Raw genomic sequence first — 27243 nt, 5'->3', positions numbered from 1 at the left:
GCAAAGAGCTGGACACGACTGAGTGACTGACACTTTCACTTTCACAGTGAAACAGCGGGCACCCCAAGGATCCCTACTCTACCCTTCCCCGTTTTGGCCCCTGCAGAGGCCGGGCTGTCCAGGAGGCTGGCACATTTGGGATGGAGGGGGCGCTGCACACTGGCTATGTCCAGCAGCGGTGTGAGTTCGGCACTCCCCACCCAATCCATCCACCCTACCCATCCCCTCCTCCCATCCCCAGCCCCACCCCAGAGGCACCTCCCTGAGAGCCAGCTCTGACCTGGGGGACTTCAGCACCTTGTGGAGCAGCTCCTTTGGGATTTTCCGGAGGTGGATCTGTGTCCCCACCAGAGGGACCAAGTTCATCTCCATCCATTTCTCACAGGCGGTGGTGAGGGCCTCTTCCTTGTACTGAGAAGACAGGAAAACCCCATTGAGAAAGGAATCTCTGGAACTTACCCTGGTGGTCCAATGGTTGGGAGTCTGCATGTCCACTGCAGAGGGTGCGGGTTCGATCCCTGGCCAGGGAACTAAAATTCCACCGTCCTAGTAAGGGTGCAGGCAAAAAAAAAAAATTTTTTTTTAAGGTAGAAAGGAGTCCCTGGTGTCTCAGCGCCCTCTGCTGGAACGTGACGGTGCAACAAGCGTGCTCTTAGAAGGGCCGCGCTGCAGCCCTGCTCAAACCTCTTCAAAACACATGCACTGATGACATTTTCTGAGTGTTCGCGATGCTCAAGGCGCTGCACTAGCTTGAGTCAAATCCATCCTGCTACCCTATGAGGTTGGTTCATCATTATTCCTATTTCGCCAATGGAAAATCTGAGGCTGCAGCATCCCTGCTCTTGCCTGAGGGCATACAACTAGTTAAGTGGTCTGACCTACTTAAGTGGGCTTGCATGCTGAAATGCAACTAGTTACATGGGCTTGTATGCCAAAATCTCTGGACTGAGGTCTGTGACTGATCACGGAAGCTCCACCGGCCTTGGGTCTCACTTTTCCCTGACATACTGCCTGGGCCCAGAGGGGATGCATTTCCCTCAGTTCCACCAAGAATGTCCTGGAACGTTGTCTGCTGTTTTGGTGAGAAAGGCTGTCCTTTTTCCCGCCCTCTTCCCCAATTAAAGCTTTTCTATTTGGGGGGATGATGGTTTGTTTAAATTGTTCACTTGGCAAAATAAAAGGTGGGCACTGTTAGGTTGGTACCATCAGACAGATTTCTCGGAGCTGAAATCCCAGAGTCTGGGTACTCTTAAGGGCCCCCAAGATGCTGTGTGCCCGCCCAGGTTGTTCTTACCTTGCAGCCGGCCAGGTAGAAGTTTTTGATGGTGCTTGGCGTGAGTCCGCTCATCATGACGGTCACACACCTGCAGAGAGAGAACACTGTTCCTGGAGGCCCCAGGCTGCTTTCAGGAAAGTGAGCAGCCCCAGAGGTTTTACTCAACTCCCATGCCGGCGGCTGAGTCCTTTCATGGAAGGGAAGGGAAACAGCTTTATTTTAAGGTTGTGGACATAGGGCTGGAGGGCAAGACCAGCAAGGCTTGTAGCAAAGAGCTCTGGGCTGAGGGAGGTAAGCTCTGAGATAAAATCTTTCCAAAGAAAAGAGAGTAGCTTTGGCTCTAATGAAAAGTATTACTATTTAGAGATTAAGCACCTAAAAGCGCCTTATTGTTGTTGTTTGGTTGCTAAGTCATGTTCGACCCTTTGTATCCCCATAGACTGTAGCCCACCAGCTCCTCTGTCCATGGGATTTCCCAGGTAAGAATACTGGAGTGGGTTGCCATTTCCTTCTCCAGGGGATCTTCCCAACCAAGGGATCAAACCCTCGGCTCCTGCACTGACAGAAGAATTTTTTACCGCTGAGCCAAAGGGAAGCTGAAAAGTGCCTTGCTAGGTTTTAATTTTAGCCAGGATGACATTTGGCTGCTTCCTGCTGAAGGCAAGTTTTTCCTGTACAGACCATTGCCGAGCTTCTTAGTGGGGCCTCCAGTCCTATTTCCTCTCTGTATGAGAGTAGATAGAAAAAGCAACTTTCTGATGAAAATCTCGTCCTTTTCACACCTAGGCCTCATTTACTTGCTGTTGTTCAGTCGCACAGTCGAGTCCGACTCCTTTCAACCCCATGGACTGTAGCATGCCAGGCTTCCCTGTCCTTCAGCATCTCCCTGGAGTTTGCTCAAACTCATGTCCCTTGAGTCGACAATGCTATCACAACCATCTCATCCTCTGTGGTCCCCTTCTCCTCCTTCCCTCAATCAATCCTAGCATCAGGGTCTTTTCCAGTGAGTCGACTCTTCGCATCAGGTGGCCAAAGTCTGATTTACTTGGTACATATAATTATCAAGGATCTGTTTACTGAGCACTTACTGTGTGCCAGGCACCCTTCGAGGCACTTGGGTTACGAAGAACAAAGCCAGTGGGCCCAGCACACGTTGAGGAAACATACAGACAGGCGACCACATTATGACAGCTGCATCCCGAAGCCGGGAACAAGCAGAGGCTCTGGTCACTCTCCCCTCCCAAGCCTCGGGCTCTCCTCTGCTGGCAAAACCAGAGAGAACCTGCTCCTACGGCCTTCAAGGTCGGCACGACCTGCAGTCACCCTAACCGCCCCACCCACCTTTCCCATCATCTTTCCACGCCCCTCCCCGACTCCAGCCACATTGATTCTCAGTGACCAAGCAGTTCCAGTTTCTAAGCTCTCATCGGCGCGAAGCCCCCTTTCTCACACCCTTGACAGCTGGACTCCTCCCAGGCTCAGCTCAAGTACCACCTCCTTTTGGAAGTCTCCCTGATTGCTTCTCCCCACATTCCCTCTGCTCTGATTGCCATGCCCTCGTTCAGCCTGGGGCTTCTGCCTCCTTGAAGCTACAGACTGCCAGGCAGCAGCCCTCCCAGCATACATCCATCCCAAGAGTCTCCTCTGCAGCAGCCTCTGTGGCAGGTTCTGGAAATATCTGTCATGTACCAGGCTCCTCCCCTCCTGGGGCTCCTGGGCTCGCCATGAGCTGACCTCACAGATCAGCGAGGGGAAACCAGGTGTGAGAGGGGCCCCATCCCTCACCACGTGTGGTGTTCTGCAGGTGCTGGCTTTGCCAGGGGAGATGCGCAGACAGAGTTAGCTGGGTTTGAAGCTGGGATGCAGAAAGCAGCGCTCCCCACACCTTCCCCCATGGTCCCCCTCCTCACCATGAGACTCCCTGGCTGGGCAGGCTCGGAATGGTCAGACTGCCCAGATCAGAGGACAGAGCAAGTTCTGGGGCCACGCAGGCCAGCTTCCTCCCAACTCAGAGAGGCTGGGGATTTCCACTTCCGGAAGGTATAGCAGCACCAGGTAGGTGCTCATAGATGGGACTTCAGCCTTTCATGGAGGCATGGAAATGTCCTTCCAGCCCTGCGAGCCTGGAGGGACCCAAGTGACCCTTTGGGAGGGGGTGTGTGTGTGTGTGCAGGTAACAACCAGTAACTATGATCCTAGCTGTGTCAAAGCAGACACTGGTGCACACTTATGTGTGCATCTAAGAAGCAGTGCCCTGTATAATCCACACACACACACACACACTTCATCCCCCGAAGATGGGAAGCCTCAGGTGTGGGTGATTCAGACAGCGGCCATCCAGTGGTTTCGCACTGGCAGGGATCTCAGCCAAGATGACTTCTGAGAGCCCATCCAGTGCACCTGGGGTGGTGATGCTATCAGAGTGACCTGGGGGACTTCTGCTCACCCAGGACACACACTCACGTGTGCGTGCACACTGAGGCTTGCACTGCCACATCCCTGCCAGCTGCACCATCAGCCTCTCGAAGGCAGGCAAGACCCACCCCAGCTGGGAGTCAGGCCCGTCTGGCCCTGAGCTGGGATCCCAGCCCCACCACAGTTATCTGCAGCATCTTGGGGCAGGCCTGTGAGCCCCAGGCGGGCCCAGGTTTGCCTATCAGCGGAATGATAGTCTTGGCTCAGTATCCGGAGCCCTCCCTGCTCAGGCATTCAAGACAAGGCATGTGGAGGAGGAAGGAGAGGATGAACCTTTTATTCTTGACTCCGCCCCAGATAAGCCAGTGCCAGGGCTCCAGAAGGACCATGGGGCTTTGATTCTGGCCCCTGGTATGGCAGCCGAGGCTCACAGACAGGAGGTGGCCGGAGGGAAGCTGGCCTTCAGGTTTGGGGCTAGAGGTATCTTGCTGCATGGCACCAGTCACTCAGAAACGCCTGTGTACAGAAGCTGTGATTTCGTAGTGATCTGATATGTCACAAGGCCATGCGCAGCTGAAATCATGTGATACACAATGGCAAGGGAGCAGGGATTCTCAGGAAAACCCAGACTTTCCCCCATCACCCGCAGGGTCAAGGTCAGATGCCTTGGTTCTCCTCGAGACTCTCCACGACCTGTCCCTGCCTATGACGGCTGACCTCCCATCTCCCAGCTGCCCACCAGTCTGGCCAGGCCGACACGCTGGAGTCCCTTGTCTGCGTGTCCTCAGTGGCCACAACCAGACCTCTGACAGCCTGCATCCTTGGGTTCAAACGGCACTGCATCACCAACGAGGCTTCAAGATGCTCTAGACTGAGGATCTGGCCAGTTATTTCAGGTGACCCCAGAAATGAGGCATTGACTCAAAAAAAAAAAAAAAAAGAAAAAGAAAATCTGTGGGATTGAATCTGGTTAGGTGAATTCTATTAAAAGTGAGTTGAAGGTCCTGGGAAGAGACCCTGATCCTGCCTTTTACAGAGCTGCTGATGTCCTCTGTAGGCTAGGATGGGAAGTCCATTCATTCATTCCCTCAAATGAAGAAACGGAAGCTTACGGTGGTGAAACAAGCCAGGCAAAGCACCCCTGCCCTAGATCTCCTGTCTACTGAATTGCATCAGGAAGTAAGAAATCAAAGAGCTATAAGAAACCACCCCTGTGTTCAGGATGTGAGAGTAGTAAGCACACATCCGTGGAAAATCCCCAGAGAAGGAATAGAATAGTCGAGAAAAATTAATCCCATCAATGCTTTTCCATTTGGGTCACTTACCTTTCATAAGCATTGATGGAATGTAGGATTATTAGACAATACAAAAAAAAAAAAGTGTGAAGAGCCAACTCGTTGGAAAAGACCCTGATGCTAGGAAAGACTGAGGGTAAAAGGAGAGGCAGCGGAGGATGAGATGGTTGGATGGCTTCACTGACTCAATGGACATGAGCTTGAGCAAACCCCAGGAGACAGTGAAGGACAGGGACGCCTGGCGTGCTGCAGCCCATGCGGTTGCAGTCTGACACAATTGAGCGATTGAACAACAAGAAAAAACGGGGGAGTTCTAAGAAATGCTCCTCCAAACTGCAGGTGCCACTTTCACTTGAAATTAATTTTATATAAACAGAATTTTCCCCTTGAGAATCCCACACCTTCCACACCACCCCACTTCACTCCTTCCCGATGTCTCAGAGAGAGTTGGACGGGAGCTTCAGAGGAAGGGACCCTGCCCATCAGACACCCACTGCCTCTCTGGTGTCCTGGAGAAGCCCATGAAGTCGTTCTTAAAGGAACACACGCATGAACGAAGGTGTGGTTGAATCAACGGCTGAGCCAAGTCCATCTGGCCCAGGGCCACTGAGGCGAGGGGGAGCAGGAAGGGTCGGGGCCACAAATGAGAGAGTGACATCACCACTTCTTCTGAGCAAACCGGAACAGGAAACGTTAGGGGGGCAGGTTCTGGGTCCCTTCGGGCCCTCAGGGTCCTGGCTGCTCTACCAGGAGTCTGGGCGGCCTTACCTTTGAAACAGGCTGCCGAACTGGAGGATGTGAGCAGCGGCCAGCACGCCCAGCACGTCATCCAGGCACATCTTCACCTCGTGCATGTAGAGGTTCTTCAGGGCCGTGGCGAAGGCTGCGGAGGCAGCGTCCGAGGGCCAGCCGTCAGCCTGGGGGCTCTGCAACCCGTGTCCCTCATGTCCAGGTGCCCCCCCTCCACCCTTCACCACCAGCGTGCTGGAAGACTGTCCCGAGCTGGGGATGGGCAAGATGCAGCAGGCAAAATGCACCCACGCTGACCTGGATGCAGACGCTGCCCAGGCTCCCGGCCCCCAAAGCAGCTGAGGATGAAGCTAGAGAAAACAGGGCTCTTACGAAAAATCTTCTGTGAGTCTGGGCCTCCTGGCTTCTGTTCTAACCTGGGGTCCACGGCCTGGACAGGGAGGTGGTCACCCCCCAACATGTGCACAAGGAGGCTTTGTTTTCTTTGGAGATGACATACTTAACAGCAGGTTGTCCTCAGATTGTCTGACTCTTTGTGACCCCACGGGCTGTAGCCTACCAGGCTCCTCCGTCCATGGGATGTTCCAGGCAAGAGTACTGGAGTGGGTTGCCATTGCCTTCTCCAGACGATCTTCCTGACCTACGGATCGAACCCCGGTCTCCCGCATTGCAGTCAGACGCTTTACTGTCTGAGCTACCAGGGAAGCCTTCCTCAGTCTGGGGTCTTCAGAAAGGTTAAGGACCCCTGGGCAAAGCCAGGATAATGTGCTAGTCCCCGGCTAGGGGCAGACGGACCCGGCTTATTCCAAGTCCTGCCTGATCCCAAATAGTGCTGGAGTGCGTTCCGGGCACTCCGAGGACAACCAGCCCCCTGGAGGCTGGATGATTTCCTGAGGACACGTGACAGGACATTGTATTAACGCCTGTTAATAGGGGTGTTTCTAGGTGGCCAGGATGGGAGGGGCTGAGCCCAAGGAAGCCCTCTGGGCTGCTGGCAGGCAGCCAGGAAGGGGCCCTGGGGAGAAGGGGGGACGGGTGGGCCATGCCTAGGGCAAGGGTAGGCCTGAGAGCGTTGCCTGGGCGCCTGGGCCCAGAAGGGCAGTGACATCATCCCTCCCGGGTCCATCTGGGAAGCCTACTTCTGGCTCTTTACAAGGATGAGCACCTCTCTTTAGCAGAATTCCCCACTTCTTTCATTTCCCCAGGTTGTCCCCCCCTCCCTGCACCACTCAGCTGTGTTTCCTAAGGAGGCACTGCGCACTGTGTGTGGTGTTTCGTTTGCTTTTCAAATCTGAGAGGGCTGCTTGTTCAACGACCTTCTCAGAATGCGGGGACAGGGGCACGTTACCAGCTTTGGTGACCAGAGGGTCATTGATCTTCAAGGAGAGGATCATCTTCTTCACGGGGCGCTGTTCTCGGCTCCTCCCGGGCCGCTGGGCTGGGGGGGAAACGGGACCAGGGTGCACAGGTGTGCCAGCCGCAGCGCAGGGCACGGCGTGAGGCTGCAGGACCCTGAGCACGACCTTGACCTTGGCCTGGGTCACGCTGCGCTTCGCTTATCTTTGCATGTCAGTGCATGCGTGGTTGAAATGATTATTTACTTTGAAATAGTTGAAGACTCGTAAGAAGTTGCAAAAACAGTACAGTTATCATGTCCCCAGGGGCCAACTTTTCCCAATGATCGGACACAGCTACTGTGACTGTCAAGACTGGGCCATTCACGGTCACACTGATGCTGGCCGCTCCCCTACCTTCCCTCTTTCTCTTATCAGGCTGTGAGCAGCCTGAGGGCTTCCCAGGTGGCTCAGTGGTAGAGATTCCCCCTCAATACAGGAGGCACAGAGACACAGATTCGATCCCTAGGTCAGGAAGATTCTCTGGAGGAGGACATGGCAACCCACTACAGTATTCTTGCCTGGAGAATTCCATGGGTTACAGTCCATAGGGTTGCAAAGAGTCAGACATGACTGAAGCGACTTGGCATGCATGCATGCACTGAAAATCTTGGAGACATGAGTTCCAGGGACAGACACAACTGGTGGTGCTTGCAGGGGAGACATTGGGAAGTTGTGACAGTTCGACCACTGAAGTCTCATTCCTGCACCTGCCCTGATGTCCCCTAGTTGGGCCCAGCCTCTAGCAGGAGGCTGCAATTAGAACAGCTGTCTTAGGATGGCCACATCTTTCAAGTGAGCCTATTCCATGTCTTTTGTGTGTGTGTGTGTTTGGGCCGCACCATGTGGCATGTGGGATCCTTAGTTCCCCAACCAGGGATTGAACCTGTGCCCCTGCAATGGAAACTTGGGAGTCTTAACCACTGGACTGTCAGGGAAGTCCCAACTGAGACCACTCTAGACTTACTGAAGACATTAAAGATAGCTCTGTTTCTCCCTTCCAAATTCTCTTGATTTTCCAAGACTATAATGAGATATACCTCACACCAGCCAGAATGGCTGTAACAAAACAATACATGCTGGAAGGAGTGTGGAGAGAAGGGGACTCTCCTGCGCTGTTGGTGGGAATGTAGATTGGTACAATCACTATGGAGAACACTATGGAGGTTCCTTAAAAAACTAAAGATTGAGTTTTTTCTTATTTTTAGGGTTTTTTCAAATACCATATGACCCTACAGTCCCACTGTTGGGCATACATCCAGAGGAAAACATGAGCTGAAACGATATGTGCAGGCTGATGTTCACAGGAGCACTGTTCACAATAGCTAAGACACTGAAGCAACCTGAATGTCCATCGGCAGAGGAACGGACAAAGATGTGGTACATATATACGGTGGAATATTACTCAGCCCTTAAAAAGAATGAAATAATGCCACGTGAAGCACCATGGATGGAGCTAGAGAGTGTCACACTGAGTGAAGTAAGTCAAAGAAGAAGAAATATCTTAAGACATCCCTTATATGTGGAATCTAAAAAGAAATGATACAAATGAATACAAAGCAGAAAGATTCACAGACTTATGGTTGCTGGAGGGAAGGGATAGTTAGGGAGTTTGGGACAGACATGCACACACTGATATATTCAAAATGGAAAACCAGCAAGGACCTACTGCATGGCAAAGGGAACTCTGCTCAATGTTATGTGGCAGCCTGGATGGGAGGGGAAGTCTGGGGGAGAATAGGAAAAAAACACACAAATCTCTTCATTTTCAATGTACCCACTGTCTGGACCTCCACAACCTTTCACTGGTTGCCCAGGGAGAGCTGTGACCTGGGCACAGGGGCCACGGGAGAAAGAGCTCAGTGTCACTTTGAAGCCAGTGGGACAAACGGGCAAGAAGAGCAAAGAAGATCCTGAGGACGTGTGACACTCGCTACCGTTCTGCGGGAATGCCGCGGCCTGCTCTGGGCTCCCAGCTCCGCCGGGAAGGGCTGACTCAGAGGCTCCGTGGCTGGGAAGATTCCGGCAGGTGGCCAGGTTCCTCCTCCTGGCTCAGGGCCGTGACAGGGGGCTCCGGCAGCCTGCTGACTCTGGAACATCAGCGCTTTACTGCCACGTCCTAGAAATGCGATTCCATCCTGGCTGGCATGCCGGCTGCCCCGGAGGCCTCGAATTTTCCATGGCACCTGCTTATGAGGTGTCTGGAGGAGACGCCAATCTATTATTACTTGAGAAGAAGCTGGCAAGGCTGCAGGAGAGGAACGTGTGGGGCAGATAAGGGGCGACTGGGGATTACTAGGATCAAAAATCAATAGAAAAAAGAAAGAAAGAAGTGACCTAAATAGCTTTGGGTATGAGGTGGAATTAAGAAAAGAGAAACAAAAGGAAAAGAACCAAGGAAATTGATGGATACATGTAAACCTCCAACCAGCATGCTGAGGGCCAAACAAGCCACAGATGTGAAAACCATGCCTTCTTTCTAGAAAACTCATCTGCAGACTCAACCCCCACCCATATTCTCAAAGAAGTAGGGACAGCCTCCACCGTAGCTGGTGGAAAAGAATGTGTTCTTGAGAATATAACTGATGCTTACTGAGTACTCACTCTGTGCCAGGCACTGTTCTAGAACTTTACACCTGTTCCTCCTCCACAGTGAAACACAAGAGAACCACTACCCCACTTTACAGCCAAGAAGACTGAGGAGAAGTCCAGTGATGAGGTCAAACCACGAGCTTTGCTCTTAATTGTCAGGGTGATCGTGGTCCCCCAACAGGTACCCAAACGCCCAGCTGGGGCCTCTCTGACCAGAGGATCCTTGGGGGCCGCCCTGGGTGAGAACCTACCTTGCAGAATCTTCATTGGCTCCTTCTCAGGGCTTGCATTGCCCCGGGCCAGGCCCATCAGGTAGAGCTTGGCCAAGGTCTCAGACTGAAAAAGCTGAGGCTGGTGGAGTTCCCATTTGAAGCCAAGGCATTCGAGAATCACATCTGAGGAGGGGGAAAGAGGCTGAGCCAAGGGTGTCGCAATGCCCTGACCTGAACACGCTGTCTCTCTTTCTCCCGCGTCCTCTCTGCCCATCCCGTACTGAGCAGACAAGTGGGCAGGCGGCCTCGCTGGGCCTTTCAGGAACAAAGCTCCAGTCCCACGGAGCTTCCTGACAGCCAGGCAGATCCGATGGGCAGACTCACAGGGTAACTTAGAAAGCGATAAATGTCCACCAGAGCTGCCAACCAAGAGGGGCACACAGGCTGCCCTCCAACTCGGGGACTGGAAATAAAGCTCCATGGGGCAGGGACGCTGGCTGCCACGTCCTTGGAGGGGGGCTCACATTGTCTCCCCCATTACGGTGTTTCTGAGCCTCAGCACTGTTCACTTCTTTTTTATTTTAAATATTTATTTATTTGGCTGCTCCGGGTCTTAGTTGCAGCATACGGGATCTTTAGCTGTGGCCTGATGGGATCTAGTTCCCTGACCAGGGATCAAATCTGGGCCCCCTGCATTGGAAGTGTGGAGCCTTAGCCACTGAACCACCAGGAAAGTCCCACTATTCATATTTAGAGCTAGATGATTCTCTGTGGGGGCTTTCCTGGTGGTTCAGACAGTAAAGCATCCGCCTGCAATGCAGGAGACCTGGGTTCGATCCCTGCGTCGGAAAAATCCCCTGGAGAAGGGAATGGCAATTCACTTCAGTAATCTTGCCTGGAGGATTCCATGGCCAGAGGAGCCTGGTGGACTACAGTCCATGGGGTCGCAAAGAGTTAGACACGACTGAGCGACTAACACTTTCACTTTCAATTCTCTGTTTGGAGGGGGTGGGCTGGGGCTGTCCCGAGCACGGGAGGATGTTCAGCAGCACCTCTGGCCTCTACCAACTGGATGTCAGTAGCCAGCTCCCCCACTCCAGAGTTGTGACAACCCCAGACATCTCCAGACATTGCCGAATGTCCTCTGGGGAGCAAAATTGCTACCCGGTCCCCTGTTGAAAAAGTACTGGGCTTTCATTGTTTATTCGCTAAGTCGTGTCTGACTCTTGTGTGGCCCCATGGATTGCAGCCCGCCAGGCTCCTCTGTCCATAGAGATTCTCCAGGCAAGAATACTGGGGTGGGTTCCCATCTCCTCCTCCAGGGGATCTTCCCAACTCAAGGATCATACTCTTGGCTTCTGCAATGACAGGCAGATTCTTTACCTCTGAGCCACCAGGGAAGCTGAGCCATTAGTGCCTAATTATTACCCACCAGAAAGGCAACAGCATCACAGAAAAAAGCTCATATTCCCAGGGAGCAGAGTTCTCATCAGCACTGCTTTCCTCAAGGGAATGGAGGTCATCAGAAAGCCCAAGCTTGTAGGCATGGGCTTACAGTGTGAAGAGGGTTCTCTGCGGTGGCATAAATGATAAAAAAAAAAGAAAGAAAAAAAAGAAGAGACTTGGATGGAAGGCAGATGGAGGATCCAGGGACACCCGGCCAGGTGAGACAAGACAGGCTATGGGTAAAGGGGGCTTAGAGGCTGCACATCTGCATTAGCACAGAGCTGAAAGGAAGGGAGCCACACTCAGGGTGATCCCTCCAAACCCTAAATCCCAGTGCCAGACAGGACCGGGGGTTCACCAGCCCCACCTCTGTATACTTCTTGGCTTTGTTATTATTTTGACTGTGTGACCTTGGGTACCTGTTTCCTCTTCTGTTACTATTATTGTTATTCACCAGCCTTACGATGTTGTTCAGGGCTGGGAGTCGAGGACCTGGGTTTTCATCTCAAATCTTGGGTCACCCTAGGTGACAGTCTGGCTCTGCTGGATTAGAAGGAACTTTCCCCCAGGACAAGATTGCAGAGAAAGGGCAGAACTGCAGATAAAGCATGTCCCCCACCCCTACCCTCCACCCCACTTCTGCTTTCAGGCTGGCAACACAGGGCTGACAACCCATTGGAACTCTTTCTCCCGAGTCTGGAGACAGCCTCACAGCACTTCTCACCCATCTCCCACCCCACCATCAACCAGAATTGAAAGGTAAAAAGAAACCGATGAGCCTCCACTGGAGAGGGAAGCTGGCTCTGGCCTCAGACGGCCATGCCGTGGGGTGGGGTTCATCCATAAGAGCTCCACCAAGGAGTTGACTGTCCAGGCCTCACATGGAGCTCAGTGGGACTTTCCCGGCTGGACAGACCCAGTCTGACTTCTCATCCTACCGCAGATAAATCCTCTTGGATGAATGCAGATGTGGACATCCAAGTCATGACTGCTTAGAGCCCAGAGGGACCCAGAACAGCTGCCCCAGGCTGGATGAGCCTCTGCTTCGTCTTCCAGTCCAAAGTCTACTTATTAAACTCGGCAGGTCTATATTCATCATGGCCATTAGCATATGAAAATGTGTTTGCCAAGCTTGATTTCATTCACTGTGCATTTGGGAAATAATTTTTATGGCACCTATTTACATGTTGGGAATTCCTAGGTGAAATAGTGAAGTGAAAGTCGCTCAGTCATGTCCAACTCTTTGCTACTGCATGGACTATACAGTCCATGGGATTCTCCAGGCCAGAATACTGGATTGGGTAGCCTTTCCCTTCTCCAAGGAATGCTAGTGGTAAAGAACTCGCCTGCCAATGCAGGAGTCATAAGAGCTGTGGGTTCCGTCCTTGGGAGAAAGATCCCCCGGAGCAGGAAATGGCAACCCACTCCAGGATTCTTGCCTGGAACATTCCACGGACAGAGGAGCCTGGCAGGCTGTAGTCCATGGGGTTGGAAAGAGTCGGACACGACTGAAGCGACTTAGCACAAGTTACACATGGGACACTGTGCAGTCGGCAAGAACAGAAACTTCCAGACAAGTGACCTGGCCACTGGTTTTCTTCCACAGAGACCACAAGATGCCCCTGAGGTTAGCAACATTCTGGGGCATCCACTGGTGACAGGAACTCACCTGCCTCTCCACTTTGGATGGTCTTGTTCTTCAAATTCTCAGGGAATATTTTCTGAATTTGTGAAAAGCATAACCTCAAGAAAAAAAAAATACAAACAAACAAAAACCCAGGAGTTAATACTGACATTTTTCTTGATCTGCAACAAGTTATCATTCCAGTGTAAGCATCCCTAAAGCATTCCTGAACCAAACTTATCACATCTCTCCCATTGGGACAGTTTCCTCAGGTCCCCAGGGGTCTGCCAGTCTGACAAACTATAAGCTCTGTCTGCTGACCAGCTCAAAGCACTCATTTCTGTTACCAGCTCGTGAGCAGCTCTTACCGCGGAGGCATGTGAGGTTGCATCTGGATGCTGAATGACAGCTCTTTGGGTGCGTGTCTAAAACAAAGCCCAGCATATAGTAGGTACTCAATAAATAGCAGCTGGAGAAAGGAAGAAAGGGTTCTGGGAACCCTCACGTGTCTGGGAAATGAACTCAGCAATACTTCCGGTTAGGGTCATGCATGCCCCAAAGTGTCCACCATCAAACTCAAAATCTACCCAAGGGAGTTCCCCAGGAGCCTAGTGGCTAAGATTCTGGGCTTTTGTCATGGAACAGATCCTGCAAGCTAAGCAGCATGGCCAAAAAATAAAGAAGAATCCACTCTGAGCCAAACCCCGATCCTCTGCCAGGACATGGCACCACCAGCCTCCAGTTGCCCAAGTCAGTATCCTGAATATTGTCTCACCTGATCATCTGCCCAGATCTAATGGGATGTCTTTTGAATTCATCCATCTCTCCTTGGATGAATCCTTGGCCCTTGTTGCTATGACCTTCATCCAAGCCGCCAGTATCTCCGCCTAGTCGCTGCCAGGTGCCAGGCATCCATGTGGTCCCCTCTGATGCACACCCCACACTGCAGCCTGACAAACCATCTGAAACACCAATCTGATCTTGCCTCTCTCCTGCTGAGAATCCTTTGCTGTCTCTCCCATTGCTCCCAGAGGCGAGCCAGCCTCCTTAGTGTGGCTAACCAGCTTCTGCCTCTCTCTGCAGCCTCATTTCCCTGCACTGCCTGCTCCAGCCCTTCTCAAGAGCCAGAACCCACCACCTCTTGCTTCCCATCTTGTGGACGCATAGCCCCCCTCACCTTTTCAGTGGATGAACGCCCAATCATCGTCCAGATAAGCGGTTGTTTCCTCTGGGGAGGCTGGGTGGGAAGCCCTCCCCACCGCCTGTCCCGGGGTTTCCCCCTGTTTTTAACAGGAGTTTTACTCCTTCTGCAGGGTCTTCTAGTCACCCATCTCCCATGCGCCCTCTGGGTTAGGCTCTGCAGCCTTTACAGACAAAGTTGGCGTTTATTTCCTGCTGCAGCCCAGGCACAGCCATCATGGATGTGCTTGATAATGTCAAGGACTGGGTGATGACAAAGATAAGATGCTTTCCCCTCAACCCCTCAACACTATATTCGTCCCACTGAGCAAGGAAAGGCAACAAAGCTGGAGTCACACATTCACAGCTTGAAAACAGTCATTCCAAGAAATCCAACCAGCCAAGGGACACTTGACCACAATCCAGCCAGGGTCACCTTTGCCATGCTGTTTTCCAATGATGCCAGAAATCTTTGTGGACAAGGGTGTTTGCAGGAGGGCTTGGGTGGGGGAGCCTGTGTCCAGAATAATATTGACCACATGCTGCCATTTCCAAGCAGAAATGATGATTCCAAGTGACTCAGTTTCAGGAAAGCAGTGGGAGATGGAGTTGTTTATCCCACAGGAGCAGGAGGACTGACCCAAGCCAGACTTCAAGCCCCTAGTGGCTAGGGTCACACATCTGGCAATAGCTGGCTAAGGTCAGGAGTTCAGGCTGTGATCTCAAAATGGAGCAACAGATTTTGGAAATGATGGGGCAATGGCCATGAACTCAACTATCCTCAACAAACATCCGAGTCATCGGTTGAGCCAGGAGATGCCAGGTAACAGAAGTAATCCCACTGCCTTTTCCTGGTGTCTTGGCTGCTTGCCAAAATAGATCATTTATCCCGCAGACTCTGCAGCTCCCAAAGTTGAGGCTCATTTCAGGGTCATTGGAAAAGTTGATGGAACAGATGGCATCTGTGAGTGGTCCTCTTTGCTCTGTGGGACTAAGTGGCCTGGGATGAAGCAGGATGTTGGGAACATGCTATAAGTCTGGGGCTCACTCCCAAGATGGAGAAACAAGAGAAGAACAGCAGGGGACACATTTGCAGTCCAGCGGTTAAGACTGTGATTTCCAATACCGGGGTGTGGGTTTGATCCCTGGTCAGGGAGCTGAGATGCCTTGGGGACAAAAAGCCAAAACATAAAACAGAAGCAATATTGTAACATTCAATGAAGTGAAGTGAAAGTCACTAAGTTGTGTCCGACTCTTTTGCTACCCCATGGACTGTAGCCTGCCAGGCTCCTCTGTCCACGGGGATTCTCCAGGCAAGGATATTGGAGTGGGTTGCCATGCCCTCTTCTAGGGGATCTTCCCAACCCAGGGATCAAACCCAGGTCTCCTGCATTGCAGGCAGATTCTTTACCAACTTTACGAGGGAAACCCAAGAATACAGGAGTGGGTAGCCTACCCTTTCTCCAAGGGATCTTCCTGACCCAGGAATCAAACCAGGGTCTTCTGCATTGCAGGCAGATTCTTTACCAACTGAGCTACCAGGTAAGCGCTAACAAATTCAAGAAAAGACTAAGAAGAGAGAGAGAAGAAAAAAGGAAAGTCTATTAAGTTTCTCAAGGACAAAAAGACTTCCTGCAGCAGACCACCCAAAGGGCTTTTGACCTGATATCTTCGAAATGCAAAAATGAAACGGAGTGAATGTTAGTCGCCCAGTCAATGTTCGACTCTCTGCAACACCATGGACTGTAGCCTGCCAGGCTCCCCTGTCCTTGAAATTCTCCAGGCACGAATACTGGAGTGGGTTGCCATTTCCTTCTCCAGGGGATCATCAACATGCGAAACTCCAACTTAATTTACTGGGAAGAGTCATGCAGACGTTGGACCGGCCTCCAGGTCTCAGTGCTTTCCTTCCTAAGAGGGAAATGAGGACCATGCAGTGGCCGCTAGGGGCATAAAAAGGCTGATTCTTGGTACATCTGGTGCTGAGCAGACACTCGGTTCTCCTATCAGCATTACCCCATGGATCATGGTCTCTGGTCCACCTCTCGCAGAACTGTGCTCTGATAAAAACCAACGGGTCCCTTTATATCCTTGGCTCTTACAGTGACCTCTTCCCACTCTCAGAGTGGACTTGGCACTGAGATCAGAACGGGAGGAAACATGAGGCAGGATCACCTTTTCCTAGTGTCCAAGCCCTCAGCCTCCGAGGAGAGGTCCTTCCTCAGCCGTACTTCTTCATCCTGGCTCTCTGGGTTCAGATGTTAGCTGTGTCCATACATACCAAAGAACCCCAGGGACACCACATGACATGTGTTAATTGGGTGTTTATCTCCCAGACTCCATTCTAAGCTCTCAGTGAATTATGTCGCATAAATTCCCACGGCAACTCTGTAAGAGAGCATCCCCAACTTGCAGATAAAGAAACAAAGGCACAAAGAGGTTAGGTTGTTGGCAAGGAGGTGAGCATTTCCTCATCTCTCAGGCTCCTTCTCCCCGCAGTCCACACCCCAGTCCCAGTGGGAGGAAGCATGACAAAGACCCGGAAGAGACAGAGAGACGGAGTCATTGGCATCTCTGAGTGATGGAGCCAAAGGATCACTGCGTCACAGAAACCCACAGACACGACCACAAGTACTGGCCAGCTGGGCAGAACCCAGGGCATTGACCTATGGGAGGCACAATTACATATCTGAAATAAACGCGAAGCTGGCAGCTAGTTAAATCAGCTTTCCACTGCCGGTGACCCGCTTTACAGAACTAGTGAAATATGGATTGGTCCAGCGCCTGTCAAAGTCAACAGCGCCCCCAAGTGGGAGAAGCAACAATAACAGCATCGGCACCGAGAACAGGCTTGCTGGTGGGGGCGGCCCGAGGGCTTGGGGGCAAGTGCCCAAGTATGTGTTTGTTCTGAGTACAGTTCAGGACTCCACCCTCCCCGTATCGATCTTGTTAGCTGACAAGTCTGAATGTGCAGAAGGGTTACCAGAATAAGTCCTCTATTTTATTACCGAAATTAAACAAAACCTTTGTTAGGCTCTCCAAGTTTATGTTTCCCATGAACACATGGAATAAATCCCCACTGAGAAAGAAGATGAAATTTTGTGTTTGTTAAAGAAAAGCAGTTCCTCCCACACTGTCGGGGACTGCATCCATGGCCCCGATTACACAGCCTTTTTCTGCAGGACTCCAAAGTGTCTTTCCTGCCCCTTGATTCGATTCTGATCGTGCTTTGGCTGATGGGGTGTTAGCGGACACGAGGCGGCTGAAGATTTGAACAGCACAGGTGCCACTGGACTTGCCCTCTTACCCTCAGCTGTCACCACGACAAGGCCATTTCCAGGCTAGCCCACTGTCTCGGGAGGACGACCCGGGGCTAATGGAGCAGATGAAATTCACAGTTGAGCTGAGCCTACTTGGACTGACCACCTAGGTGGTCTAGGCCTAGGTGATCGCCTAGGTGGGACGCCAGACATTGGCTGGCAGAGCACAGGGCTGACATTCCCCCAAATGGAATGGCCAGGATTAGTACCTAAAACTGCTGCTCAGGCTATAAAGATACATCTCTGTTCATTTGCCAGGAACAACACTGATCCCTGACTTAATCCTCCAGATTGCTCTTCAAGTGTGTGTCTGTGCTGGTCATTCAGTTGTGTCTGACTCTTTGCAACCCCATGGACTGTAGCCCGCCAGGCTCCTCTGTCCATGGAACTCTCCAGGCAAGAGTACTGGAGTGGGTTGCCATTCCCTTCTCCAGGGGATCTTCCCGACCCGGGGATTGAACTCACATCTCCTGCATTGCAGGCGGATTCTTTACCATCTGAGCCACCAGGGAAGCCTTAACTCTACAACTCTTCAAGGGAGATGAAATTATCACCCTTTCACAGATGAGGAAACTGAGGCTCAGGGAGGTTAAGCCACGGGCAGAAGGTCACAGAAACAGTGAATGGGGAGTACTTTCAACCCTGTTAAATAAGACTACTTTGGTGAAATAGAAAGCTGCCTAGTGAAATAGAAGCTGCCTGCCAATGCAGGAGACATAAGAGATGTGGGTTCGATCCCTGGGTTGGGAAGATCCCCTGGAGGAGAGCATGGCAACCCACTCCAGTATTCTTGTCCTGGAGAATCCTATAGACAGGGGAGCCTGGTGGGCTGCAGTCCTTGGGTTGTAAAGAGTTGGACACAACTGAAGCAACTTAGCATAGCACAATAGTCCTAAATCCCAGAACCAATGGCCATCACCCCCCAGGCCACCACCCCCAGCTTAGCTTAGCGATTCCACAAACCGAGTCCTAAAGACCTCTGCCGCTGTGGCCCAGTCACCCTCCTCGGGTTTCTGGATCCGTTTGCCTATATTCCCAGGCCCAGCTCCAGCTCCTGGCCCTGGCGCTAAGGAACACAATGGACTTTGGCAAAAACCCTAAGATTTCTTCAGGGCTCTAACCAAACAAAATATAAAATAAATTCAAAATTGTTTAAGGCCATGAGTAGCCAGTGCCAAAAATAGCAACTCACAGCACTCAACTTTTTTTTTTTTTTTTTTAAGCTGGGATTATCCGAGAATTTGGAGACCAAATCCAGATGGGTTTCGGTTTATTCACGTGTGTAGTACCATCGTCTGTGGGGTGGGGGGCAACAGAGACAGTCTGGCTGGCGGGTCTAGAAAGGGAAGACGTGGCTACTCGCTCAGCAAATGTGGAACCAGGAGCTCTTCTGGGCCAGACACAGCCCACGCTCAGGTAGATCAGACAGCGCTCACAAGGCAGATGCCGCCGGTCCAAGGAGGCAGAGGCAGCCAGGCAGGTCCAAAGGGCCAAGGAAATGAAGTGTTCCTTCCGCAAAGGGGTCCAGCTCTGCTTCCCCAGGAGAGGCAGCAAAGAACTTGTAACCTGGAGAAGTGATGCTCCCAGCCATCTGCTTAGAACACTCTGGGAGGGACCAGGGAGCCTGCTTCTCCCCCTGCTGGACATGCATGTTCCTGGGGGTGGGGGTTGGGGGTTCAAACTCTGAGCTGGGCCATCTCACTGTGTTTGTCAACAAACCAACTGATAAACCGAGAATCCTCTTAGGGTCTCAAGTTCCCAGTACAAAGGAAAATCTAGGGAAAAAAAATTCTCCGTTTCTCTGGACTTTTATCACCACCCACAGACATTGTCAGAGGAAGTTGTCACCCTGACCCTGTCCATCGTTAAGGGATGCTCCCAAAGGCAGCCTTTTTGCAAATATCCAGGACAGCCTACCTGCCCAACCAGTGGGACCCAAGTGCTGGGCCCTTCCCAGAAGGGCAGTTCACCCTGCCGTGGGCCTTTGAGCTCCCTACCTGTCTGGGTTCTTCAGAACTTCATCAAAGTCTATGTTGGCAGCCTTGCACATCTGGGAGAGCCCCAGCAAGTCCCCCAAGAAAGGCTGTCTGGGGTAACGCCACCGGTTGGTTGAGCCAACGATTCGGCGTTCCAGCCGGGGTTTCTGCTGCTGGGGAAGCAAAGAAAGAGAGAAAGTCTTTTTTTTTTTTTAAACCTCTCATAAATACCAGATTTTCCAAACTGCACAGCAGAAAGGAAATTTAAAACAAATTTTAAATAGCTGGTTAATTTTCAAAGCTGGCCAATATTTCTCCAGAGTCACTTTCTCAAGGCAAATCTACTGCGTTTAGGAAATAGAAGACTTTAAGCCACAAAGTTATCTGGAATTTAGCATCTGGGACAGGAGGTGCCAGGGAGAAAGATACCAAATTTAGGAGATCTGGGGCAGGGATTTTTTTTTTTTTTAATCGCACTAAAATACACAGAACGTGTACTTCTTTTTTTTTAATGCTGAAGCTGAAGCTCCAATACTTTGGCCACCTGATGCAAAGAACTGACTCATTGGAAAAGACCCTGACGCTGGGAAAGATTGAAGGCAGGAGAAGAAGGGAATGACAGAGGATGAGATGCTTGGATGGGATCACTGACTCAACGGTTACGAGTTTGAGCTAACTCCGGGAGTTGGTGATGGATAGGGAAGCCTGGCGTGCGGCAGCCCATAGCGTCGCAAAGAGTTAGACATGACTGAGCGACTGAACTGAACTGAACTGTGGCTCACCTGGTAAAGAAGCTGCCCGCAATGCAGGAGACCTGCGTTCGATCCCTGGGTTGGGAAAATCACCTGGAGAGGGGAAAGGCTACCCACTCCTATATTCTGGCCTGGAGGATTCTATGAATGTCCATGGGTTCACAAAGAGTCGGACATGACTGAGCAACTTTCACTCACCACTATGACAACTATCTAGTTCAGAACATTGTCATTACTCCAAAAGGAGGCTTTCTACTTATCAAGCCGTCACTCCTACTCCCACCCCCCCACCCCCCCCCCCACTCCCTGGAAACCACTCATCTGCGTTCTGTCTCTATGGATTTCTCGACAATTTATATAAATGGAATCCTATAATAGTGGCCTTTTATGTCTTATTTCTTTCCCTCTGCATGTTTCAAGGTTCATCCATGTGCCAGAATTTCACGCCTTTTGATGGCTGAATGACATTCCATTGTGTGGACAGACCACAGTTGGTTTATCCATTCATCAGCTGATAGAATGATACTTGGACTGTTACAACCTTCTGGCTACTGGCAATAGTGCTGTGAACATTCATGTATGCATTTCTGTTTGAACACCTGTTTTCAGTTCTTTGGGTATCAACCCAGGATTGGAACAGCTGTGTCACTGGGCAGGGACTTTTCCTTAGACATCTTCTTGAGGTCCTAGGATTCAGCAGTTTCCTTAAGGAAGCAGTCCAATACTGCATGGATGTGAAACCTCAGGTGTGGTGGCTCAAGGAAACTTCCCCTGGACAAGTGCACCACAAGAGACCCACAGGAATGGGTGAAATTGATTCTAAACCACCCCAGGTACCAGCAAGGTGGTGGGGAGGCAATGGACCACGGAATGGAGGATCTGAGTTCAAGTCTTGTTTTTGCCATGGACTAGTTGTGTGACCTTGGGCAAAGTATTTACTCTTTTCAGCCTCTTGGGCCTCATAGGTTAAATGGGAATAAGGCCAATGATAATGAGGCTGAAGGTGAGGATGGACCATGAGGATGAAGATGCTGTTGAAATGATAAAATAAAAGTTTGGGAACTCTGCTTTAGTATAGTGCCGGAAATATGGTGGGTGATTGTGGATTCTGAATCTAGATATAGCCCTGCTGAAGTGTGAACAGTGGTCTCTGACAGTGGGGCTCCAAACACACGCCCCCCACCCCCGCCACCAGCAGTCAGCCAATAAAGCCTGAGGTCCCTGGGGATGTGGGAACTCCCTGGGGGAACCCGGCGGTACACCTGTCACCAGGTGCTTCTGTTCCTCACCATTGCCTGCCCTCGCGTGAAACTGAGCTGCTTACCGGATTCAGCATTTTCATGAAGGATCCTGCACAAAAGAGAAGCACCTGGAAAGTGAAAGAGGTGAATTTTAAATTTCCAAAAAACTTCCAAAGGGTCTCTTCAAAACATTATGTAGGAGATTGGCCCAAAGAATCTTTATTTTGACACAAAAGGAATGAGTAAGCCTCAAATGTGGGTGAGTGATCAAATCAAGTGAAAATCTGATTTTTGAAGGCACATTAGTAGAAAGATGATTCTCTGCTATTATGCTGGGAAAGTGGCTCAGATAAAGCAAAACAGGAGCTAATCCACAGTTTTCCACTCTTTACCCAGGTGATGGGAACCAATGGAGGCCTATATGTGGACTGATCACGTAATTTGTCATTCAGATCAGGGCACTAAAAGAGGTGATATTAACAGTTACATCTGGACAGTATATGTTGACAGCACTGTCCTGGAGCATTAGATTGGAAATAAAGTGCAGATCGTGGGGAAGGATAGCAGGGAAGAGACGGGGAGTTTGGGAAGGTCACATACACACTGCTATATTTAAAATGGATAACCAACAAGGACCTACTGTTTAACCCAGGGAACTCTATTCAATGTTATTTGGCAGCCTGGACTGGGAGTAGAGTTGGGAAAGAATGGATACATGTATCTGTATGGCTGAGTGCCTTTGCTGTTTATCTGAAACTATCACAACATTGTCTGTTAATCAACAATACAAAATAAAACATCTTTTTAAAAAAGAAATTAAGTGCACAGTTAGTGTAATGTGCGTGAATCATCCCCAAACCACCGCCCCCTCCACCCCAGTCCATGGAAAAACTGTATTCCACGAAACTGGTCCTTAATGCCAAAAAGGCTGGGGACCACCGCCTTAAAGGGTTTTGAGGGTCAGTTTCTGGGTCACTCTAATCGACAGGAGCTACCTGCGAGGGTGTCTCAGCTCTCAGACCCCTCCTGCCTCCCAGTCCAGACCCCCCGAAGCCCTCCTCCGCCAGCTGGCCACATGGAACCGCGTCCAAGTAGCGCCCGCCACTCGGGACGTCCTGTGTCTCCAACATGGATGGAAGTGCCAGCAATACCTGCTGTCCTGAGGCTCCTTGTCCGCCACGGGTGTGCTGACAGGGGAGCTAGTGGAGCGGAGGCACTCTTGTTACGTTGGTCTCTGAACGACAGGACAGCTGATGGCCCTTCACCTTCTGGGGCTGAATGCTCGGAGTGCTCATGACACTCGGGGCTCACTGTTTTCTTCCTGAGGGCAAGGAGCTTTGGCAGGGGAGCTGGCCTTTGGTTTCCTCGGGTCTTTGTGGGCACCATGGCAACCTCAAGGAAGGTTCTGAGCACTTCCTGTTCTAGGCTCAGTCCCCTTGCAGGCTGGGGCTGTGGGAGGGATGGAGTCTTACAGAGACCAACTGGGGTGCCACCGACCTCCACCTCAATCACCCTCCTTAGGCATGCAATGTCATTACTGTTTCTATGTGGGGCCAGGCTTCTTACAGGGCCTGGGGGAACGCAATACTTTCAAAGGGGCCACAGTGAGAACCAACCCTCACATCCTCAGGTCTCATCGGTAACATAAGATTAGACTAGATGGTAACAATGACCCTGTAAGCGAGACAGCAAAAGAGACACAGTCGTAAAGAACAGACTTTTGGACTCTGTGGGAGAAGGCAAGGGTGGGATGAGTTGAGAGAATAGCATTGAAACACGTATATTGCCATATGTGAAACAGATTGCCAATCCGCATTCGATGCATGAGACAGGGTGCTCTGGGCTGGTGCACTGGGATGACCCAGAGGGAGGGGATCGGCAGGAAGGTGGGAGGGGGGTTCAGGATGGGGAACGCATGTACACTCATGGCTGATTCATGTCAATGTTTGGCAAAACCACTACAATATTGTAAAGTAATTAGCCTCCAATTAAAATAAATTAATGCAAAAAAAAAGATTAGACTAGAAGGTTCTCATATCGCTCCCAGCCTTGACACTCTGGGGAGCTCCTTTCCTAGCTCTAGTATCTAGAAATCCTTAGACAGAAATATTTAAACAAAAATTGGAGCGTTTTATATTATTCAAAGCTATGCCTATGATTTACTTTGTTGGTAGATGATGTTTAACCTGCTCTCTCTGAGAACTGTCTAAAAGTCGGGGACATATGAGACCCTTCATCCCAGGGTCAAGGTGGAATCTCACAGTGTTCTCAGTAACTTGGTCTGTGAAGCCTGTGAGGCGGGGAGGTGGGACCCTGCCCTATCACACCCATCGAAGTCCTGGACCTCCACCCCAGGGCTCATGGAAACGCCAACAGTAAAAGGGACCTGGAGTTGGCAGCTCGTTAAGGCCTGAGGGTCTTCAAGTACAGCCTCTTCTAAGTCACATAAATTATAAATCAGGACAGCAGAGTAGCTACTCTATCTACTGCTAACTGTCCTAGAAACTATAACACACTCGATAAAGGAGAGGCATCTCGAACGTACCTCCCTCCAAGCCTGCAGATCTATGGTTCTACCCCCATGACACTCACTTCCTGTTGTGCAGTCAGTGACAGAGGAGTGTCCGCTGGGGGCGTACCCACCCCTGTGTCCCCCCAGAGCCCAGCACCAAACTCGGCCACTGGGACGTGCTCAACAAACATTTTAGCTTGGATAACTGGAGGTACCAGTCCCTACCCACCACTCTGCCTTTGCACATGGATGAGCTGTGTGTGTGTGTGTGTCTGTGTGTGTGTGTGTGTCTGTGTGCATTTCTTTGTGGGTCAAGGTTCCATCTCTGCAGAAGTTTGTGTGCAAATAAGCAGATTTGCTCCCTCCTTGTGGCTCCCTTCTATCCACCCCAACTTTTCCCAGTCAGTTGTCCCTGGAGTGCAGGGCCCCATGTAAGATTTCAGTGGGATTGCTGAAAGATGTAGCAATCCCACCCGCTCCATTATGGGCCACACCCCTGGATGCTCTCCGGTACCACGTCTTAGGGCACAGCAAACAGGCCCTTGGGCGCCCTCTGGTGTCCACTCTAAGAAAGCATCCCAGGGTGGCATTCTCTGTCCATTAACAAGACCCTTGGCTTTGGCTATGTACATAATTTCCTCCGGTTCTAAGCTCGAGCACCCAGGGCCTTCAGCCTACCTGAAAGTCGTCCTCTTTACACTCATCTCTCCACAAATCTTGGGAGCTGAGTTACTAGCCAAAGTCAACAACAAATACAAATAAATGGAAATGGCCCCCAGCATGTTTCCCTAAGGGCTTCCCTGGTTGCTCAGAAAGTGACTGAACAACAAATGCTTCCCTAAAGCTCTTTTCTGGTGGTGTCCAGTTGCTGGGATGTGGAGTGACCCAGCCCCGTGGGCTCAGACAAGTCAGAAATCCCAAGACTTCAGTGGTCCCAAGACTTCACTTAGGGACTTAGACACCAAACCTCATTGAGCACAGCTCTCAGCTACAACCACATTGTACCAAAATCTCCCATGCCATAGTCACAGGATTCCAGTGTGATGTCCATTTTACTCTAGAACACTCCAGGGATGAGGTGCTCACTACCTTCCCAGAGGGTCCCAGATGGCCCATTTCAGCCACTCCATCCGGTGACCCACGTGGACAGGCAGTGGAATACATGAGAAGGAACACCTGACTTGGCTCTGGTTCTAGCACTGGCTTCTCCGATGGCTCAGATGATAAACAAACTGCCTGCTATGTGGGAGACCCAGGTTTGATCCCTGGGTCAGGAAGATCCCCTGAAGAAGGGAATGGCAATCCACTCCAGTATTCTTGCCTAGAGCATTCCATGGACAGAGGAGCCTGGCGGGCTACAGTCTGCGGGATCACAAAGAGTCAGACACGACTGAGCGACTAACACACAGGCTAGCACTGACTAGTTGTGTGACCCTGGCCATGACTTTATCTTCCCTTGGTGGAAAGCGTTGACGCAGAGCCTCTGGGGCCAGGCAGTTTGGAGCATCTAGGTCTCAGAGCCTGAGCGCTGGCTCTAAAGTCTCTGGTTCTAAAACAATCAGGGCCCTGACATTGTGTGTGTGCAGTGGAAGCCCCCAAGGGTATCGGGATCAGCTGGCTCCCAAGGTATGGGGAGCTGTCTGTGCTCCCGGGTCCAGGCCACTGCTGGAGTCCTAAGCTAGCCAGTCCTAAGCCTGCTTACCCTGCTCACTTGGTCCTTCCCTCGGGAACCACAAAGAAGGCTCTTGTTCACGTGTCCCCCTTTCTCCCTCTGCCTCCTGATTGACCGGAATGCTTCTCCACCTGGTCCTGCTCTCCTCCTCCTGGGAACTGCAACAAACTATGTTTTCAGTGGCAACTGTCTCCTGATCTGTTAGCCTCATCATCCCTGAATAATAATAAAAGCTACATTTTATTTTTTTTTAATTTATTTTTTCTTTATTGTTCTTTCCATCACCAGTCACATCCACAGCTGAGCACTGTTTTCACTAAAGCTACATTTTAAAACATCCACCCAGTCCTGGGGCTTCAGGGAGGACTCCTTGGAGGAAGTGACATTAAGGATGAGCCTGAAGGCGGGTAGGAATTAGCTGAGAGACACAATGATGAGGCAGGGGTGTCGCAGGTGGAGGGAACAGCACCTGCTGGGCTGGAGTGGAGGAGAATGTCCATGTCGTCTGACTGCAGGAAAGGGTGGGAACAGGGACTGGGACATCAGAAAGGGAGCAGGGTCCAGGTCTCCCAGGGCTTTGAGGGGCCGAGAATCTGGGTTTTGTCTAGTCCTACCACTTTTGATCTCCAGGTTGTTTTCTCCAGCTCCTAATAAACCCAAGGGCTTCCCAGTGGCTCAATCATAAAGAATTCACCTGCAATGCAGGAGACGCGAGTTTAAACCCTGGGTGGGAAAGATCCCTTGGGGAAGGGGATGGCTACTCACTCCAGTATTCTTGCCTGGGAGATCCCATGGACAGAGAAGCCTGGTGAGCTAGTCTATGGGGTCACTAAAGATCGGATACGACGTAGGGACTAGACAAGAAACTGCCCAAAAGACTGACTTGTGAACTCTCCAGATTCTGCCGTTGCTGTTCCAGGAAACCCAGAAGCCTGGTTGGGGGCCACCAGCCTGGGGAGGCGCCACGGGTCACCGACTGCAGAGGGAAACACACAAGAGGCAGAAGAGCAAAGCCACTCAGGTCAGCCCAACAGCGCGCACGGGGCAGCCCCGCTGCCTTCCCACCCGTTGAAATTCATCGTCTGTAAAAAAACAATAGTGGAGCCAGCCCAGACTCAAGGCAGAGCCACCAATCAGACGAATTAAAGAATGGACGTGAGGACCACGGTAAGCATCAGAGAGCATCGCCTATCCCCGCTTCTCTCCCCGCCACTCCCTGTCCTACCTCCCGGGGAAGGACTCTGTTGCCCTGGGGGAAAGCAAAGGACTTTGCAGTCACCGAGGATCCGGAATTCAGCCTCCTGACTGACTGTCAAGTCCCTGGGGTTTTTAACCTCTCTGAGCCTCTGTTTCCTTCTTGTAAAATGGAAATAAAAATAGTTCTCACACACCAGAATATTTCGAGGGTGAAATGAGCTAGAGAATGCTTATTTCGAGGGTGCCCCCTGCGTGCGTACGCGTCAACATCCTTCCACCTGCCCGGAGCCCTGCGCATGCGCACACCTCCACCCCGGCCGCGCAGGGACACCCGCCTTGTTCTGCTCAATGTTTCAAATGCAACGTCCTGGAAAGCAGAGGCTTTGCTGA

General features: G+C 51.2%; 1 protein-coding gene across 4 annotated transcripts in view; it reads right to left on the bottom strand.

The window, feature by feature from the left end:
- BTBD16 (BTB domain containing 16) overlaps window positions 1-22849 on the bottom strand; it is a 51356-nt gene extending 28507 nt beyond the window's left edge. The window contains exons 1-10 of one of the 4 annotated variants that reach the window (XM_070470330.1): window positions 22624-22849; window positions 21556-21600; window positions 19501-19652; window positions 13050-13123; window positions 9974-10117; window positions 7085-7174; window positions 5755-5869; window positions 2365-2535; window positions 1295-1364; window positions 281-411 (exon numbers count right to left, since the gene is read on the bottom strand). In XM_070470330.1, the coding sequence (XP_070326431.1) occupies window positions 281-411; window positions 1295-1364; window positions 2365-2535; window positions 5755-5869; window positions 7085-7174; window positions 9974-10117; window positions 13050-13123; window positions 19501-19652; window positions 21556-21573 (965 nt within the window). In that variant the 5' untranslated portion in view covers window positions 21574-21600; window positions 22624-22849. The remainder of the gene's footprint in view (window positions 1-280; window positions 412-1294; window positions 1365-2364; window positions 2536-5754; window positions 5870-7084; window positions 7175-9973; window positions 10118-13049; window positions 13124-19500; window positions 19653-21555; window positions 21601-22623) is intronic. The other 3 variants (XM_070470331.1, XM_070470333.1, XM_070470334.1) reach the window with 3 other exon arrangements.
- Window positions 22850-27243: the final 4394 nt, after the last annotated feature.

Source organism: Odocoileus virginianus, chromosome 7, assembly GCF_023699985.2.
Source record: "Odocoileus virginianus isolate 20LAN1187 ecotype Illinois chromosome 7, Ovbor_1.2, whole genome shotgun sequence".
Classification (NCBI taxonomy): Eukaryota; Metazoa; Chordata; class Mammalia; order Artiodactyla; family Cervidae; genus Odocoileus; species Odocoileus virginianus.
The sequence above is the reverse complement of the archived record's forward strand: the minus strand, read 5'-3'. Positions and strand labels throughout refer to the sequence as shown.